Below are 20,198 nucleotides of genomic sequence, written 5' to 3' on the forward strand. Positions count from 1 at the left end.
TTTGCAATAAACTTGGTATTGTTTTGACCCTGGCGTTTTTAGAGTATGTAGAGGGCGCTAGCGGGCGCTACACACCACCACACACACCCTGTCTGTCCGGAAAGCAATTTTTTCTGTAGAAATTAATTGTCATCTCCTGATTTTGTTTTAAGAATTCCCTTTTAAAATGATTTAGAAGCAACAACAAATTTACCCATTGAAAAGCAAGACGACAGTGGCAATTTTCACTGCAGAAGAAAACATTTGCATCCGGAAACCACATAGCCTACCTCCATGTTCCAATGAAGCAATTAGACCAGCACTAGTTGGCTAAGCCCCTAGTAGTAGACTAGAAAAGATTGTCCCACTTTCGTGTCACCCCCCCCCCCCCCCCCCCAAGAACTTTCGTGTCACCCCCCCCCCCAAGAAATCGCAACCCCGCCTTGCGTAAAACACATCTACTGTACACAAAACGGGCACAGCACTTTCTTGTGTAGTGACGCCACACACAGTTCCCGCGAAACGCAAAAATCTCGGGCAAATGCCCTTTGTGACACCGCGCATGCGCATCAGTCCCACTGTCAACCTCGTGAAGTAAAAGTAGACAAAATGTCTTCGCCACCAGCCAAAATAAGGAAAGAAGAGACGAAAAATAACGGGCAAAATGTCGCAGAAGTTGAAGGTAAGTTTGTCTAGATATTTCTGTGATTTCTACTGTGCAGTCCAGTGTGGCCTGTTGATCATTTAGGGGCCAAGAACTGTAAATATTTCACGGGGAATGCATCGTTTGCGTGGTGGCGTCCATTGTTTTCAGCATTGTGCTATAGTGTGTGTTATAGTGTATGGCCAAAGCATGGCGTGCTTGTTGAATTGGCGCGTGTATTGGATCAGATACATTACTGCTATATCCGTGTATTTCCGACACTCGCAGATTTCGCCGACTGCGTTTAACTGTTTGAGGTGGACTTAGGGAATTATGAATCCATTCATCTATTAACAAAGGATCAGCAGATCTATCAGCTCAACAATTCACATATGAAACCAAGTAATTGAACGAAAAACATTGTTTTGGGAAAACTTCTTCAAATGAGTTGCTTCCATTGGCCATTTTATGTTCTGGCTGGTGTACATCGTATGCTTGGTTTATCATGAGCTTAACGTGGTACCAGTGAACTTTTCTTTCAAACATTAAAAATGGAATATGAATTTATGTTTCGGGGTTCTGAATATGTTGCTGGCTGATCAGTTATCTATTTGAATTTGTAATAAATAATTAAGCACTTTCATTTCTCAATATGGTTGGTCATGTGGGGAGAATAAAAACAAGCAAAAAGAACTGAAATGTGAAAATATGAAGACAAATCTAAATCAGCTTTTTATAAACTTTGACAAGTTTTGAAGTTTGAGATATTTTGAAAGATTTTAGGACTGTTGATTGTTGGACTTGCAGGGTGCGGATTTTGTTTTTTAAAGAGGGCAATAGTTAAATACTGTCAATAACAGAAATAATTTGTTCAGATTTGAGACATTCTCTGTGTTTATCAAATCGTGTTGTCATAAACCCATCAGTGTAATTAAGCAGAAATTATTAAAATCCATGCAGTTTGAGGAGCTGCCAACTGAGGGTGCTGTTCAAGATGATACACTCGGGCTCCATCTTTGAGAGGGCACTTCCTTTGAAAATCTTAAAAAACCATAATGGGAAACTTTTGAAGGTGCACCAAGACCAGGGAAATGCAGGTTCTAGTCTCTGTGTTCCAGGACCAGTATTTGATGGGCACTTAGAAAAGAACTTCTCACTGCTTTGCTTTACTTTACTAAGCTCTTATTTCTTTCACAAACCCCAAACCAAAAACCACTTTTTGCACTGGATTGCCTTTTAATATGTGATTGTTGCTATTTTTAAGGTGTACTTTGACCCTTTCAGCTTATGCTGCTGGTCATTTTGTTGTATACCCAACAATAAATAAAAAAATAAAAACCTTTCTTTTTTTCGTGCTTTGTCTTCAGAAACAGATATTAACCAGGAGGCAGTGGAGGCAATTGACAATGTGCAGAACAAGATCGACGCATTGAATGAGCAAGCCAGTGAAGAGATTTTACATGTGGAACAGAAGTACAACAAATTGAGGAAGCCCTACTTCGAGGAGCGGGCGAAGATGATTGAGAAGATTCCTCACTTCTGGGTCACAACTGTATCCTTTGGACAAATTCAGTCAGGGTCATTCAGAAATATAACAATAAAATAATATTTATATAGTTTTTTCCCCCCTCAAAGCCTCCGAAAATAAAAAACTTCAGCTGAAGCCTTTTATAATGCATCTGAAATCGCACTAAGTAAATGCAACAAGTGTGTTTTTTAATCTTTCAATATTCTCTTGCAAATTTGAAGATCAATTGAGCCAACATTTTTTAACAGGTTTGTTATTTTGAACTTATTTTGAACATCTTCAGCTTTCAAAAACATGCGGTGAATGTGTTCATAGAACACAGATAGATAGTCCAGTGCCATGTACCCTATCATCTGTGACTGTGGTGGTCTTCAATGGGCTTGAGTACTTTAAGGTGTGAGGGTTAATAAAGATTTCTGACAGGTGTTGTTCCTTGACTTCCTTGAACAGTTCTTACACCATCCCCAAGTGTCCATGTTATTAGACGAACAAGACGAAGAAGCCCTGCAGTATCTGACCAAAGTGGAAGTACAGGAGTTTGAGGACATCAAGTCGGGCTACAAAATATTATTTGTAAGTATGCTGGAAGAAATAACAAGTTATTTATGCTGTACCCATGGTGATTATGCTGTACCCATGGTACATATGCTGTACCCTAGTACTTATGCTGTACCCTAGTACTTATGCTGTAAATTTTAGTGTAAATTTTAGGTTCATGTACATAGTTATGTTGGTGAAGTAAATGTCACAGCACATATCAATTAGTTTTAACATTTTGTTTTGTTCTCTTGCAGCATTTCAAACCAAACAATCCCTATTTTGAAAACGAAGTTATCCACAAGGAATTCCACCTCAACGATTCCGGAGACCCTTCGTCAAAGTCGTCAGCCATCAAGTGGAAGCCAGGAATGGTAAGCCCCCCCCCCACTGCTGGTTAAATTGTTCAATCAAGATTGGTTAGTTAACTCTTTTGACCAAAATTGGTTCCTGGGACCTAAGCTGTATTGTTGGCTATGGCTAATCACTGTGCCACCGTGGGTTGAAGTATAGGGCGTCCTTAGCAACAACCCTAGCAACCGTTGTAGCCGCAGCTGTAAATGCTAATACAAATAGGGCCGTTATACACAACTTGTGCTGTTGAATTATTACAAATTGTTGGTTGGCTCTCTGGAAATGGTGTTTAACACATAAATTTGCTCAGTTCCAACACTTTATATATATATTTGTTTAATGCCTAGGACTTGACTAAAAGGAACACGGCCATGCAGCAGAAGGGTGTACCACAAAAGAGGCCACACACAGACAGCGAGAGTTTCTTCTGTTGGTTCAACGATCACACGGACGCAGGAGCCGATGAACTCGGCGAGGTCATCAAGGACGACATCTGGCCGAACCCTCTCCAATATTTCCTTGTGAGTAGTTGTCTTTCGCTATGATGTTTGCATCTGGCCAGAATTGTCCCCGTGGTATCAAACCAGTAAAATGGTTACAGACATTGGATGCGCATTGTCATGTATCCCCTAAAATAGGGGGGGGTCTTTGAGTATTTTGAGGGGGTTGGTGGGATGCATTATATCAATATTGTCGTGGGGGGAGGGGCTACATGTAAGTTGCATCCCCTAATATAGGGGGGGGGTCTTTGATTATTTTGAGGGGGTTGGTGGGTTGCATTGACTCAATATTGTAGTGGGGGGGGGGGAGGGGCTACATGTAAGTTGCATTATTCAAGTATTGTGGGGAAAGGGGTTTGATGAGTATTTAAACAAAACAAACATTTGGGTGATAATCATTTGACTTCTTTGGCGAGGTTTGTCGAGTTAGTTCTGAAAAGTATTCAGAACCAACAACTAAAAAAAAAAGGATTTTCACATGGGTGTTACTGGAAACATCGCCCAGTTGTACTTCCACCATGCATAATTTCAAATCCTACTATAGACTTCTTATTTGTTAAAACTTTCAAAGACGTTTTTGATTCTGATGATATTCTTGTCAACATCTCAGATTCCCGACGGTAAGGAAGAGGGTGATGAGGATAGTGACGGTGCTGATCTTGATGACATCGCCGAGTACGATGAGGACGACGATGAAGATGATGATGAAGATGATGATGATGAGGGAGACGAGGAAGGACTTGAAGATTTCGAGGGCGAGGTAAGATGATATTTCCTCTTTGCTTAAGAAGACGATTCATTTGAATTTGTAGCAGGTTTGAATTGTGGACAGCGCACTCTGTGCTACGACATAATACATCTTGACAAAGGACGAGCCGTATTAAAACCCAAAATGATGCCATCAGATCTCGAGTTTGATATTGAGTTTGACTGCTCGGGCGCACTCACAAATTCTCTTACCAGGGGAAAAGCTGCCCTGCCCTTAAGCCTTATTAAAGGCAAGCATGTAGTATCCGTCCTAGTTGGCATTGATTTGTACTTATGCGTGAGTGTGTATAGCTGCTTCTCCCCTGCTTTATTTACATACTTTTGGTCTTAACTTTTGTTAAAGTCTTAAATTTTAAAGTGTGCAGATATCCTATTACTTCTTGGTTCTTTGAAATATTGTTTTCAAAACTTTGCGCGCTTAGAAAAAGAATACGCGCTGTTACACAGCTATGAATTGCGTGTTCCACAGCTATGAATTTCGTGTTCCACGTGATAATCTTGTGCGCCGACACGCGGAAGCCAGCCGGTTATAAACACTGGTCATTATCAACCGTTTAAACACCCCCACATGACGCGCTCCCCGCCAATAGGAGTAGAGAAACTGTTGAGGGTATTTATGAATTAACTATAATGCATGGTAAATCAGGGTTTGCCAGTACCACTTGACAGTCGGCTTTTTCACTAGTCGGTATATCATATTTATTAGGGATTAATGTCAATACTTAGAAACTTTCCTAATAGGAGACTTTCTGGGACGATAGGTGTCAGCAGACTTACCGGGTGAAGCCATTGTTCTCATAATTATGCGCATGCTCAGAACTACGTCAACAATGGAAATTTACCCGGTGAGTCTGCTGCCACCTAGCGTTGGAAAGTCTCCCATTAGCGCTTTATAAATGTTTAAATTATTAATTAATACTGACCTAGCCAGCCAGACCACTTGGAGAGATTTTTCCTGGTCCTTGGTTGTTTTACCTAGAATCTTTTTTACCAACACACCACCGGTAAAGGCGAACGCTGTAAATACATGTAAAATATTGGCAATAAAGACGGAACAGATGCTACTCAAGCGAATTGAGTTCAAAGTTCTTCTCCTTGTTCACAATGCAATACATTGCCTCGCTTCTATAAACATCAGTAGTCTCATCTCACAAAAGTTGCCTTCTTCATCCATGAGCCTTCGATCAACATCCAACATCCATCTTCAACTTTCCAAATGGCCCACGCACGAATACCGCTATGGACATAGAGCATTCTCAGTAGCTTGAGCAAACTGCTGGAACAAGCTCCCTCTTCACATCCGTGACTCATCCTCAATCAGTTCATTCAAGTCTCAGTTAAAAGCACATCTTTTCAGACACAGCGCTATACAAATGTTATTTATTATTATTATTATTAGTCATTGGACTATTATATTAACCCAATAAACCCTGCGAGATGAGATGTCGATTGTTGACGGAACGTCTTGATTTGTCTCCTCCTCATGCAGGGTGATGAAGATGATGTACCTGAAGATGAAGATGATGATGACGATGAGGCAGATGCTTAAAGTTTGTGTTCTCCCTGTCTCTTTATTTTTTACAACCTGGCAATGTTGGACATCAAGATTAGCATCGTCACCAAACCCCAACTCCCCATCCTCTATCTATAAACCAGCATTTTTGCCTTCTCTCAATACAAGACGACAGAAACTGCTTCAGAAATTTACCATTATTCAGAGTTTTTGTGTGCTGGCACCAACAATGGTTTGGGGAGCAGATTTGGGGTTCAACATTTTTGTACGTCGACTCTGATTTTTTCTCTCGTTTTCTTCCGCTGTGAGTTCACAATGTCTGGGTGACCTTTCAGTGACCTCTTGATTGCCTGAATTAGCGTCAATGTAATTCAAAAAATAAAACTAAAACAACTGCACTTTTTTTAAAGAGACCCCAAAGGATTTGATGTGTTTTTGTTCGTTTGAAGCCGAAGGCTGCCATGGTAACAGTTTATTTTTTCTCTAGACTATTATTATTCCTTATGTTGATATGAAATCCAGAAATTTAATCCGACGGACTGTGAGTATTTTCTTTTGCTTATGTAGTGTGAAATTTAGGCATAATATTTATACCATTTTTTAAGGAGGCATTAGCAGAAACATTCCACAGAGCTATAATGTAGGAAAGGTAGGGAGCTTGAATTATTTTGCAGCAATATCGTGCGGTGGATATTTTGTGGTTACAAACTTCTCAAACTGATCTAGGATTTACGTCGGAGATGACCGGATGAATTTGTTTTCAAAATACTATGAAGTTTCCTCCTATGTTGAGTCCCTCAACTTCTCTAGACCCCAAATACTTATATGTTGACTTGAAGCCCCACTTCATTCATAGCCTTTGAATTTTTTAAACTCAATGCTTTGACTCCTGTATAGACTTGACCTGTTTAAATAGTCTCAATTTCTTTTGGAATGTAAACAGCGCCCTCATGTGGTAGTGCACAGGAAGGGAAGCTACAAGATAAATGACCGCTCCAAGAATTTTCTTAAAATTATATTAAAATCTTTGGGGTCTGCTGTAGTGGAATAAACTGTATGGCTATTTTCTGTCCTGTTTTTTTTTTTTAAGTTGAATTTTCGATTATATTTTCTTGTATTTTACTTTCCAAGTGCTTAAGGATTCTTTGATGCCTTGTTGTTGCGAACCGAGGAATGTTTTGTGTCCTATTGTTTTATACATTGTAAAAGGAGATTGTTTATAGTTTCTCCACAGTATAGTGTGATTTTTTGTAATTCATGAAGAGAAAAAAAAAATTAAAAACCAGGGACGATAAATTTTCGAATTAATTAATGATATTATTTTTCGGTGATCCAACAGTTTGAATAAATACTCTTTTAGATGGATCAGGGTGTACTATCATGGGGCTTTGCTGGTAGTTGAGTTGCTATGATCCTCATAAAGTTAAAAATTACTTTCATGAAAACACCTCGGAGGTATGTAAACTATTATAGAGGGAACCCGTTTTCATTACACAGACATTACATACAGATGTCCACTTACAACATGGTGGTTATGTGAGCTGGGGTGGATTCCTATATCGAGGGATAGGATTAGCTTAAAGTTTTCAGTAACTCTTAATGAAATTGACCTCTGGTGCCGTGACCTGTGTTATCACCGCGGCAGTGCCGTTTTCTCAATGGTAACAAAATGCTCGCCGGCCAGTGTCGCATTGTTTTGTTAGCCCTCTGGTTCTAGTATATAACTCTATGCCAAACAGTAATACATGTATTCAAACATAGATCTGTATATTTGATGCAAGAATAACCCTTCCCCTCCTAAAAAAAATATTGGCTAAAATTTTTGTGAGAAGATAAAATAGATACTGAGCTGAGGGTCCACCATTTCCCCCTTAAATCAACATCGACATGATGCCAAAATAATGCATTTACCCTTTTTTTATTGAGGATTAAATTAATTCATTGTACCCTGAACATCCATTGAGTGGTTTAATGTGAAATCAAAGAGAAAATCATCTTTTCTAAATGCATATTATGTCATTCATGACCAATATCTTAGTTGAAAACTCACGGCTGTTATCACTAAACAGCTGAGGGAGATGCGATCATATTGCATGGAGCAAATTGTGTGTATAAGTGTGCAAGACACAACCTTTTGACTAAACATGACGACTTAATTTTTGTAAGAGACTTCACCATTTGGTAGTACATGTAATTGCTATAGACAATACATTTGATGTTATTGGTAACAGTTGGATTCTCAATTGGGTATTAATTCAGCATTAATTTGGCAAGATTCTTATTTGGGCAAGGCTTAGCATTAAGATTTTCAAAAGGGGTTCAAGTATAACCAATTAAGGATTTCAAATGTCATGCATTCTAAAAAGCAGAAACATTTATTAAGCCTTTTGTTTCATCCCCGATATAACGGGGAAAATGTGTGTCACTTTGCTTGTCTACCTCCACATTTGTTTAAAAATTGCTGATTGCTGGTTGTTGTTTTTCAATGAAGGTTATGTTTTTCCCCCAATGTTTCAGTCGCCAGTATATTACAATGGGTTGATGACTGAACCTCATTAGACTTTTGAATAAAAAAAAAACTGTCTGTAAATATGCTGACTTGAATGTATGTTTTATTCATGATATTAATTTTTGTTTGTACTCATAATACACAGATATGTGTTAGCACTGTACACTCAGCACTTTCCCTAGTCTTGGTGCAAGACATCCCTGTTTTGTATTTCCACAAATTTCCGCCGCCCATAGAGGGCGCTATCACTCCACCAATAGTGGTTCGTGGGTGATAGCGGTTGGTGGAGTGATAGCGCCCTCTATGGGCGGCCTGTGATAGCGGTTCGTGGGTGATAGCGGTTAGTGGAGTGATAGCGCCCTCTATGGGCGGCGGAAATTTGTGGAAATACAAAACAGGGACGTCTTGCACCAAGACTATACTTTCCCGAGCTCTGTGGAAAAGAAAATCACAGGCATGTTACTCGGGTGGGATTCGAACCCAAGACCCTTGCAATTCTAGAGCAGTGTCTTACCAACTACCACCGAGATTGCCCTGTAGCTAGAGGCAGTTCAAATCCTATGTTTTGGCAGCGAGTACTGCAACGATTTAATAGATGTTCAGTTTGCATCAGGGATAATGAGTATCAATGGGGGTCGTACCCATATATATATACAGATGTGTTTTAGCACTGTATACTGTATATTCGAATATTTCCCTGAAATACAATAGTTATATACACTATTTTTGAGATGCTAAATTCCAACAGTGAAATCAAACCAAATTAAGACGATTCATTTATCTGGAATCATATCCCAATATATATTTATTTACACATCTAGTTGATACGATGCAGTGATAAACAGCATTTAATTGGTAAAGAATTTTTCTTGAAGGATTAAAATACTAGGGGTCCCAAAACTTCTGAAATCTTAACTTTTTAATAATTGTTCAGAAACTTTGAGTGAACAATAAATTACTGTAATTAATTTTAGGGGGGATTACCACATGTATACCTTTCCTTAAAAAAGCCTCCCCACAACCAAATTATGTCTTTGCCCTTGCTTCCCCCCCCCCTTCCAATGTAAATGTCTGGTTATGGTTATGCCACTGTCTAGAGCATACATGCTCAAGACAGGATGAGACCACCTCATTCGGTTGAAGGGTTTAGTTGATACGTCTTGTAGATTAAGTTTTTAACTATGACATGAATCCCTACTCACTGTGAATGAAGATGTATCTAATATAATTTACCAGTTTGTAATAACATATGTCTCCGAAGACAATAGTTATTCTTGTGACGTTGTTTTACTCATCTCTCGAAAAACTACAGCATCTCAGCTAGTAATATATTAAGGGAAGCTTTCTATCTTCAAACAGTGTGAGTTTAATGTAAACCTGTGGACGTTGGGTTTTGTGTCGTCAGACAAAAAGTACCAAAACCCTGAATTCACAGCGCTGATTAAGATGTACGTTTCTGACGATGGTGTGCGTTTCAATGTCACGTCGTCCCTGGCTGTAAATTGTTTTGACACAGTAGCAAGTTCAAGACGTCTGTTGGTTTCAGAACACATGTGCTTCCCACGACAACCTGTTCAAAATATGGACACGGAGATTGAAAAATAAACTGTACGGCGAGACTTTTGGAACACTAGGTGGTAGCAGACTTACCAAAGCCCAATTTCATAAAGCTGTTAAAGACACTGGACACTATTGGTAATTGTCAAAGACCAGTCTTCTCACTTAGTGTATCTCAACATATGCATGAAATTACAAATCTGTGACAATTTTAGCTCAATTGGTCATCGAAGTTGCGAGATAACAGTGAAAGAAAAAACACCCTTGTCACACAAAGTTGTGTGCGGTCAATGCTTGATTTCGAGACCTCAAAATCTAATTCTGAGGTCTCGAAATCAACTTCAAACATTTTAGTGAAAAATTACTTCTTTTTCGAAAACTATGTTTCTTCAGTGGGAGCCGTTTCTCACAATGTTATGTTATACTATCAACAGCTCTTCATTGCAAGTTACCAAGTAAGTCTTTATGCTAACAATTATTTTGAGTAACCACCAGTAGTGTCCACTGCCCTTATGAGAGATTGCTGTAAAAGGTAAAACAGTAGGAGGGTTGAGTGATAATTTTCCCTACCTGTGTATTTGGAGAATGAGCAGCCACTGTTTCTTTGATCATCTTGAACTCAGAGCAGGTGACCCCGCCCAAGACGAAGAAGATTAACAGGGGATGGTCACTTGGGCGTGGTTTACTCACATTCACAAAGAACCTACAAAGAAACAACAAACGAGATCAATGTCATTAGTACCACTTAAAATCATAGTTGCTTAGTCCTAAAGAATGGGACATAATTAGTCACTAAAGTCCTATGGGTTGTGTAATGAAGCAACCCAGTACAGTCAAAATTACAAAATGGTCAAAAAAACCTTAGAAAAAACATTTGGTGCATAATAATAATTTGGGGGGCTAATCATCCTTACTCTCAGCTTAGAGCTGAATTGCGAAGGACGCGGCTACAACGTGTTCGAGAGGCAGGCATGCAAGGGCGCCTTTGGCTGCCAGCCACATCAACCCATTATGACCACTAGGAGCACAGCCAAGATCGAAAGTGTTTGATTTTCCCGAGGGAGGAAAACCGGATGGTCTGGAAAACCCTTGTGGCACAGCAGAGAACCAACGCACAACTCAACTCACATATGGCCCCGGCCGGGAATCGAACCGGGGTCACCTTGGTGAGAGGCGAGCGCTTTACGCACATACCAACCATGCCACCATGCATGATGGTGAATGGACCAAAAAGAATTCCGCTCTCGATCATGAACATGTATGAGGTACAGCAGTAATTATTCTTTCAGAATGAGATATATACCTGAACCCAGTCTTGATTAGATCTCGGAGACCCGTTGACTTATACTCAACATCAGGTAAGTCTGGTTTGGTTGAACTGAAAATATTGTCAAGGAGTTGTTTGAAGAAGGGGTTGTACGAGGCTGGGGCAACCATACTGCCATGATCAAAGATGGACCTAGTGAAAAATACAAACAGAATATTATGTTTACATCTTATCACAGCATGCAAAAGACAGATAACATTTTCCTTTGTGATGGCAAGTCATAGAGTCGGGCCATGACAAGTTTGCTTGACACTATTTTCTGCTTAACATTACTAACACCGTAGCTTTTTTAAGATGGTTACCTGAATTGTTGCAGATGATCCCTGGCTCTCCCAACGGATCTCAATTTGACGAAGAGTCGATTAACTGCGTCCCTAACAGAGTCGTCCATTCGTTTCTCTCCGGCTACACGATAAGAAAACAACGTGGGTGATTATGTGTTGTTTAGACCCATTAGAAAATGTGACACAGTGTTCTCCCCATGCAAAAGCTAAGTGGGCCCAATTTCAGGCTCTGTCTTATGCGCTACTGGAAGCTTATGTAAAGCGTATTGCACAGGTACATTTTATATCAGACTGTTTTTTATGAAAACAAATTCCCACATTCTCTCAAAAATGGAAAGAGATGTTCACGGGTATGGTGTCAAAGGTTAAATATGGATAGAACAATTATGACTTACTGAAAGAAGTCAGGACATCAGACGGCTCCTGCTCAGATAAGATAGCCTGTACTAACAGATTCTTCAAGCTCCTTTCATCGAGGTCAAAGTTTACGCTGTCATCTCCAGCCAGGGAGTACGCAAAGATGAGTAACAGGAGTATGATATCCAGGCTATGTGGCCTTTTAAAGAGGAATCAAAAGCAAGTTATGAAGTGTTAGTATTTGAATTGAACTGAATTAAAGTAGAGGAATTTCAATTGTGAAATTTACTTTGCTGATAAAAAGATTTGTTGAAAGTGCAACTCACAATTGCTCTGTCTGCCCTTTCTCTAAGATGGTTAAGATTTGGTCGAGGGTTGGTGTGCCATTTTCCTCTCCCATGGCCTGTATGAAAAGCTTCTCAGCACTGAGGGCACGATCCCACTCACCCTGGTCTGGGTGCTTCAGAGCCTCTACGCAGGCCGACGCTATCTGCAACAGCCCCGTGTTCCTGCGCAAAGCGTCTGGTTTGTCCCTAAGACATAAGACGAAAGAAACTTTATTTCTCTCCAAAAAGAAGAAATCACAATACAAGAAACAATGCACAAGGGTTTAAGAATAAAATCTACACACACCCATTGGGTTCACCTTCATAGAGCTTAACAGCAATTTTCTGCCAAGCAGCAATGGGCAGGACACCAGTCGCAAATGGTACATGTAACATGGTAGTTTGGCTGGTAACCTTATAATGGTAAGCATAGTTTTGTTGTGCTTAGAATCTATTTGTGCTTAATAGGCAGCTCTTTAGTAGGTAGCCCTGGTAATTTTAGTCTTAAAAGAATTAAAGGCAGTGGACACTGTTGGTAATTAGTCAAAATTATTATTAGCATAAAACCTTTCTTGGTGACGAGTAATGGGGAGAGGTTGATGGTATAAAACATTGTGAGAGTGCCATAATTTTCGAGAAAGAAGTAATTTTCCACGAATTTGATTTTGAGACCTCAGATTTAGAACTTGAGGTCTCTAAATCAACCATCTAAATGCACACAACTTCGTGTGACAAGGGCATTTTTTCTTTCATAGTTAATAACTATGAAAGATAACTGTTATCTCGCAGCTCCGACGACCAATCTAGCTCAAATTTTCACAGGTTTGTTATTTTATGCCTATGTTGAGATACACCAACTGTGAAGGCTAGTCTTTAAAAATTACCAATAGTGTCCACTGCCTTTAAAGAGAACTTACTTGAACAGTTGTAGGTGAGTCTGCAGAATTTCAGGTCCCACTCTTCCTATTTTCACGCCCATTTTAAGGGGTAGTTTCTCCTTAGAGATGCAATCAACCAGTTGTCTATTCACGTCCATTAAACTTTCCTTGGACCAACAAAAAAAAGAACATGATAACATTCAATAGATGTCAATTTCTGCACCGGGGATAAAGGATTGTTTTGGTACCCTTCCAATGAAAGGGCCAGGTCACACTTGGATCTGTTTACCCCTGATCTACCCTCGCAAAAAGGTATACCCTGGGGAGTAGCCACCCCTACTCCAGCACCCCTACTCTGGAGTAGCCACCCCTACTCCAGCACCCCTACTCTGGAGTAGCCACCCCTACTCCAGCACCCCTACTCTGGAGTAGCCACCCCTACTCCAGCACCCCTACTCTGGAGTAGCCACCCCTACCCCAGCACCCCTACTCTGGAGTAGCCACCCCTACCCCAGCACCCCTACTCTGGAGTAGCCACCCCTACTCCAGCACCCCTACTCTGGAGTAGCCACCCCTACTCCAGCACCCCTACTCTGGAGTAGCCACCCCTACTCCAGCACCCCTACTCTGGAGTAGCCACCCCTACTCCAGCACCCCTACTCTGGAGTAGCCACCCCTACTCCAGCACCCCTACTCTGGAGTAGCCACCCCTACTCCAGCACCCCTACTCTGGAGTAGCCACCCCTACTCCAGCACCCCTACTCTGGAGTAGCCACCCCTACTCCAGCACCCCTACTCTGGAGTAGCAACCCCTACTCCAGCACCCCTACTCTGGAGTAGCCACCCCTACTCCAGCACCCCTACTCTGGAGTAGCCACCCCTACTCCAGCACCCCTACTCTGGAGTAGCCACCCCTACTCCAGCACCCCTACTCTGGAGTAGCAACCCCTACTCCAGCACCCCTACTCTGGATTAGCCACCCCTACTCCAGCACCCCTACTCTGGAGTAGCCACCCCTACTCCAGCACCCCTACTCTGGAGTAGCCACCCCTACTCCAGCACCCCTACTCTGGAGTAGCCACCCCTACTACAGCACCCCTACTCTGGAGTAGCAACCCCTACCCCAGCACCCCTACTCTGGAGTAGCCACCCCTACCCCAGCACCCCTACTCTGGAGTAGCCACCCCTACTCCAGCACCCCTACTCTGGAGTAGCCACCCCTACTCCAGCACCCCTACTCTGGAGTAGCCACCCCTACTCCAGCACCCCTACTCTGGAGTAGCCACCCCTACTACAGCACCCCTACTCTGGAGTAGCAACCCCTACCCCAGCACCCCTACTCTGGAGTAGCCACCCCTACCCCAGCACCCCTACTCTGGAGTAGCCACCCCTACTCCAGCACCCCTACTCTGGAGTAGCCACCCCTACTCCAGCACCCCTACTCTGGAGTAGCAACCCCTACTCCAGCACCCCTACTCTGGAGTAGGGGTAAGCGGTAAAACTCTTACCCTGTGGAAAATTATAAATAGTGTTATTTTTGTATGTAGAAATTGTAACGGCTTTATTTTCTGTCTCACACCTGTTAGTTTTGTCCTGTTAGTTTTGTCCTGTTTTTTTAATGTCTGTCTGTTTTTCGGTCTGTCTGTTCATAGGCTGGGGAACAAAAGCTGTGCTTCTCCCCGGACCTAGATGTTGCCTTTTGTTCAAAGTTTCACCTTTTAATATATTTTATATTTACATTAATTTTGTCTATATTACTCTGTATTATACACTATTTGCAACATTGAAGAAACGTTTATATTTATCTATATCTATGTAATAGGGACACAGTGTGAAAGTGCGTTGGGGTTAAACTGTGGGGTTAAAACTACTGGGGCATCTCTCCTTGGGGATTTGAGATACAGTGTGAACAGGGCTATTTACCTTGTGTTTTGTTGTGATGAGGGTATATAAGACAGAAGATGATGTGGAATCCGTGGGGTGAGCCAGACAACCCGGATAAATCACTTCCAACGAGCTCTGACGATTCCTGTCAAGAATTACTTATGCATAATTATTTGGTATATAATTTGTGTTTACTTTTTGTTGATTCAGAGGGAGCCGTTTCTCACAATGTTTTATACTATCAACAGCTCTCCATTACTTGTTACCAAGTAAAAGTTGTTATGCTAACAATTATTTTGAGTAGATACTAATAGTGTCCAGTGCCTTAAAGCTCAAATGTTTCTCCTTACCCTCCTAGGGAGTATACATCTGCCATGTCAACTGCAACGTCGGCACTGTGACCCGGCAAACGATTGAGAAATGAAAAGAGCTTATCTGCCAGAGTTTCTCTGTTGAGGTGGCTTGAGGCTCCTACAAGATCTAACGTCCGATCGACCAGTAAGACAGATGCTCTATGCTGTGCAGCCTAAGGATGTTAGCACAAAGAAACCATAGATTGGAAGCCATTTATTATATACCTACCACATCAGGATGTTAGCACAAAAAATTAACGTATAATTGCACATTCCATAAGTGCCCTCTTCATTGGGTCAACAACATTCCTGTAATCTTTCTCAACTCCCTGAGCAGTTTACAGCCCTAAGGTGCCGTGGTGCTCCGAACTACTTATTTTGCTGACAATTTTAACTCAGGTAAAAGACATGAAATCTTTGTACAGGTTTAGTTTGCATGGCATTGTCTTGCACAGGTGGTTAATCACAATTTGGGTTTGGCTTGGTTACAAATACTTGGGCCCGATTTTCTTTGCTTTAGATGCAAACAATTGAGTTGGGCACCAGTCACAACATCAAAAACTTAATGTACTTTTGACTGGTAACCTGTTTCTATTAAGCAATACTTGTCTGTGCTTAGCACATTTTCGTGCTTAAATATAGAATTAATTTATGAAACCGGGCCTTGATGAATAATAGACATGGTAAATGAAAAAATTCCCTACCTTTCTTCTGGCCTTGGCCGAGGGTAGGCCAGCAAGTTCAGAGGCTACTATCCGGCTAGTGTGACCGACTGCATACACATCCTCACTGACTTGTAGCTGCTCACAAAAACCACTCAGGCTCGACACAAACATCTGTAAAACATTACCCAAAAAATATAGTTTCTTTTACAAAGAACTTGGCATATTTCAAAAAGTGGCTATAAAGAACATAATTTCAATAAAAGCAGCAATTTGCTTTGATATTTTGTTTTCTTCAGGATAATAAAAAAAAAAAACTTACCTTGATTTGAGTTTGAAGTTCCCATGGTAACATGTGAAGCTCAATATCATCAAATTTATCAGCCGATTTCTTCTCTCCCTGTACATAAGTTCAGTCCAGGTAAAAAACAAGTAAACAAAAACAACATTATCATAATGAACTGATCAACACACTTCGGTCACCAAGCAGGTAGTCTGACTATTTTTGTAATAGCCGTGCCGGCACGATAATCCGGTTAGTCGAAAAATGGTAGTCGCAACTCGGCCATTAAGCAACCATTAGTCGTGACTTCCACATTAGTCACAAAGGCTTTGTCTTGGATCCTCAAATGAGGTACACTTGTACTTACCCTGTGTTCTCTGCCTTCTTGAACTTTGACCAGGTCAGAGGTCAATAATGGGAAGAGTGAGCTGTAGGTCGGTGTGACAAATAAATTTGGGCACACGGGGGCGGCAAACACTGGAATGTGATGAACCTCAGCCTCCGCGATCTGCAACAAAAAATCATCGCAAATTTGGTAAGAATATTTTATAATAAACTGTAAATGAATGTGGAATCAGAGAAAAATGTCTTTACTGCTCCATTGTTATGTAAGAGAATGTTGTCTCTCAACAGTTGATTTTCTATTTGGATATTTCATTTGAACGGATTAGATATGAAATGCACAAAACCATGTGACCAAATGTTTATTTTTCAGTGTTCAATTTCTTTCAAACAATACCCCAATTTGGTGAAGATATGTACCATAACTTTATACGGTTTAAATTTGTTTGAACACCTGGGTTTGATACCCCTTAACCTTTCACCCTTAACCCTCCCTTTTCCACTATAGTGCATCAACACTCAAATCATGGTGAGATATTCTGCTCTGGAGTTAAAACTTCACCTTCTCATGCCAAACTACATCGCTGTTGCATCGTTACTGTAGTTAGCACTTTGCAAATATATAGCAGTGTTTTCTACACTTACCGGACCACCCATCCACTTTCTGAGCTTGTTCTCAAACTGGGCAAAGAGGGCGCCATCCGTGCTGCCTTCACCTGGCCCCTCCGTCATAAGATGCACATGTAATGACTGAGGAACAGCAGTGATGACGATACAGTACTGAAACTGACTGGAGCGAACAACGTCCTGATGACAAAAGGTACAATATTGTTAAAAGATACAAACTCCTCATTAATAATAATAATAATAAAAATAATAATGAAGAATCATTGGGCCAATAACATTCCTTTACAGTTTTACCTTTCTTAGTAGCTCCCTGGGGGAGTATACAACCTGGGGAACTGTAGCGCTCGAAAGGCTTTTTCATACACAATATCAACCTCGCAGGTACCCATTTATACTCCTGGGTGAAGACAAGCAATTACAGTAAAGTATCTTGCTCAAGGACACAAGTGTCACGACCAGGATTCGAACCCACATTCCGATGACTTTACCACCACAACTTGAATTCGATGCTCTTAACCACTCGGCCATCCTACAACATGGCCCAATTATAATAAGCCCACCTTGATTATTTCTTCCACAGTATCTTTGAGAACTCCACTAACAATGAACACAGCCTTCCTCTCTTCTTGTGTACCACTCTGTGAAGAAAAAGAAAGATGGAAAACAATTCTTCGGTTAGTAGGATTTAAAGGCAGTGGACACTATTGGTAATTACTCAAAATTATTATTGCCATAAAACCTTACTTGGTGACGAGTAATGGGGAGAGGTTGATGGTATAAAACATTGTGAGAAACGGCTCCCTCTGAAGTGCCATAGTTTTAGAGAAAGACGTAATTTTCCATGAATTTGATTTCGAGACCTCAGATTTAGAACTTTTTAGGTTTTTAAATCAACCATCTAAACGCACACAACTTCGTGTGTCAATGGTGTTTTTTTCTTTCATTATTGTCTCGCAAGTTCGATGGCCGATTGTGCTCAAATTTTCACAGGTTTGTTATTTTATGCTTATGTTGAGATACACCAACTGTGAAGGCTAGTCTTTGACAGTTACCAATAGCGTCCACTGCCTTTAAAACTGGGGTAGGAGTATTTAATCAAGTGAAGTTTAATCATGTGTAAATCTTTGTTTTAGTAGTCTTGGTTCTGAATCTTTCGATCAGTATGCAACGTTCTTATACCAGTCTTTGACCTCACTAGTTTACCAGTGTTGGCTGCTTGCTTTCAAACACCAGGGGTCGCTTTCACAAAAAGCCAAGATTGATCTTAACTGCATATCAATTGTAGTTGCTTAGTAAAGTGTGATGTCACAATACAAATCACCGTGGTAATACTGACAATTTGTCTTGCGATGAATTTTGTTGATTTGTGAAATCGACCCCAGGCCTGAAATTACACACAGGCCACAGAATCCACAGCTTCTGTTGCCCCTGCCCTGGTCTTGGCCTTGGTGCCTCTTCAAAAATTTCCTGTTGACTTCAAATGGAAGTGCCCTTTTCAAAATGAAAATGGCCTTGCCCTTTTCAAAGATGAAATTCCAGGCCTGAAACATACCTCAAATGATGAGAATTCCTTGATGTTAACAGCCCCACCTTTGAGAAGCATTCCTGCTCCTCCACACCAGTGTAGACATTCCACCATGGAGTTGTCAATAAAGACGACTGCCTTCCCTACATGTTGACAGATCGACTCCCAGCCTGATCTGGAACAGGCAGTGATGCTCCTTGACCCTGACATTTTTAAAACTGTTACTGTTGTTTTTTCCTTTTTTTGTTACAAGTTTAGAAGCGTGTTCTCGATGTCTGTTGTTACATTGTCTGCAAAATGAAAGGTATGTACATTTTATATCAGAAAATTTATGAAACGTCATTGGGTTTTTGGAAGAGCATTGCATTCAAATACTATTATTAAAAACAAATTCTCAAGGCACTGGACACTAGTATTGGTGATGGTGGAAAAACTGTCCGTATCCTGTCCTGTATCTGTATATAAAATAATAAAATAGTATCTCATTTACTGGACCCAGTCACTACTGGGGGGCTGTGCTCTTTTTTTAGAAATTTAGTAGTAGTGTACTAGTAGTACGACCGATAATGACAATTTCGAAAAATATAGTACAGCGCCCTGGGGCGCTAGATTCCTTTTTTCGAAATTTTGACATTATCGGTCATCCTAGCCGATAATGTCAAAATTTCGAAAAAAGGAATTTTGACATTATCGGTTATCTAGCCGATAATGTCATAATTTCGAAAAAAAGAATCTTGCGCCCCAGTCACTGGGTCTAAATATTAATAAGTAATTAACCTAAAATAAGATATTCCTTTTTTTTTGTAATTATTTGTAAGTTACAAATAATGGTGGCGAGATAAAACATTAAGAGAAATGGCTGCCTCGACTAAAGTAACAATTTGGAGTAACAGTCTTTTCAAAAGGTTATTTCTAACTCATCAAATTTTAAAAGACTTCAGGCCGGAATCCTTTTTTTAGGCTAGGCATCTGAAAGCACACAAATTTGTGCAACAGCACAGGAGTTTGTTTTCTTTCATGATTAAAATAACGGTTATATGTTTTTAGGGATGGGATCGGGAAAGTTAGTCTCCCAGATGTACAAACAATTACTAAAACTATTGATTGGTTATCTCAGCAAGACATTTCGTGCTAGGAAAACTAGATTAATTCTCACCAAAATAATGTCAATCGCTGTCAAAATTTACGTTCTGGAGGCTGCCATGTTGGCCGGTCTAGTTCCCCGAACATGATCAATAAAGACAGCAAGCCCATTAGCAGCAGGGGACCCGACTATAGGTTGCTGGCTGAAAACAATTTTGTATGGTGTCCCTGATATGCCATACGTTTGTCAACAAAACAGATTTAAAGTACAAGACGAACACGTAAATTCAAGGTAAATTACTTCGTAAATAACTCATTGTTTTGAGTGATGATTTTTTAAAGCAAAAACTAAAAACTAAATCTAAACTTATCCTGGGGT

At 40.6% G+C, this 20,198-nt stretch overlaps 2 protein-coding genes across 2 annotated transcripts; one reads left to right on the top strand and one right to left on the bottom strand.

The window, feature by feature from the left end:
* The first annotated feature begins 471 nt into the window (after positions 1-471).
* LOC117303168 (protein SET-like) lies at positions 472-8,412 on the top strand. The gene is made up of 7 exons (XM_033787292.1): positions 472-661; positions 1,990-2,174; positions 2,601-2,723; positions 2,945-3,061; positions 3,389-3,562; positions 4,152-4,301; positions 5,799-8,412. Exons 1-7 carry the CDS (start codon positions 589-591, stop codon positions 5,856-5,858), a joined length of 882 nt encoding a protein of 293 aa, XP_033643183.1. The 5' UTR covers positions 472-588; the 3' UTR covers positions 5,859-8,412.
* A 497-nt stretch (positions 8,413-8,909) lies between these two features.
* On the bottom strand, positions 8,910-19,951 carry LOC117303499 (sec1 family domain-containing protein 2-like). Its single transcript, XM_033787723.1, has 16 exons — positions 19,893-19,951; positions 18,764-19,026; positions 17,772-17,849; positions 17,230-17,391; positions 16,610-16,750; positions 16,282-16,359; positions 16,002-16,133; positions 15,295-15,470; positions 14,984-15,089; positions 13,100-13,227; positions 12,183-12,389; positions 11,895-12,055; positions 11,518-11,620; positions 11,192-11,347; positions 10,459-10,591; positions 8,910-9,901 (listed from the first exon to the last, which is right to left on the bottom strand). The coding sequence occupies exons 2-16, from the start codon at positions 18,944-18,946 to the stop codon at positions 9,812-9,814; spliced, it is 2,034 nt and encodes a 677-aa protein (XP_033643614.1). The 5' UTR covers positions 18,947-19,026; positions 19,893-19,951; the 3' UTR covers positions 8,910-9,811.
* Between the last annotated feature and the right edge of the window lie 247 nt (positions 19,952-20,198).

The sequence above is a fragment of the Asterias rubens genome, chromosome 19, assembly GCF_902459465.1.
Source record: "Asterias rubens chromosome 19, eAstRub1.3, whole genome shotgun sequence".
Classification (NCBI taxonomy): Eukaryota; Metazoa; Echinodermata; class Asteroidea; order Forcipulatida; family Asteriidae; genus Asterias; species Asterias rubens.

Coding starts and splice junctions, on each gene's coding strand:
- LOC117303168 (XM_033787292.1), top strand. CDS start 589: ATGTCTTCGCCACCAGCCAAAATAAGGAAAGAAGAGACGAAAAATAAC. Junction 3,563..4,151: donor ACCCTCTCCAATATTTCCTT/GTGAGTAGTTGT, acceptor TCAACATCTCAG/ATTCCCGACGGTAAGGAAGA. Junction 4,302..5,798: donor TTGAAGATTTCGAGGGCGAG/GTAAGATGATAT, acceptor CTCCTCATGCAG/GGTGATGAAGATGATGTACC.
- LOC117303499 (XM_033787723.1), bottom strand. CDS start 18,946: ATGTCAGGGTCAAGGAGCATCACTGCCTGTTCCAGATCAGGCTGGGAG. Junction 11,348..11,517: donor GATCATCTGCAACAATTCAG/GTAACCATCTTA, acceptor ATTTTTCACTAG/GTCCATCTTTGATCATGGCA. Junction 9,902..10,458: donor CTCATTCTCCAAATACACAG/GTAGGGAAAATT, acceptor TATTTTGAACAG/GTTGTCGTGGGAAGCACATG.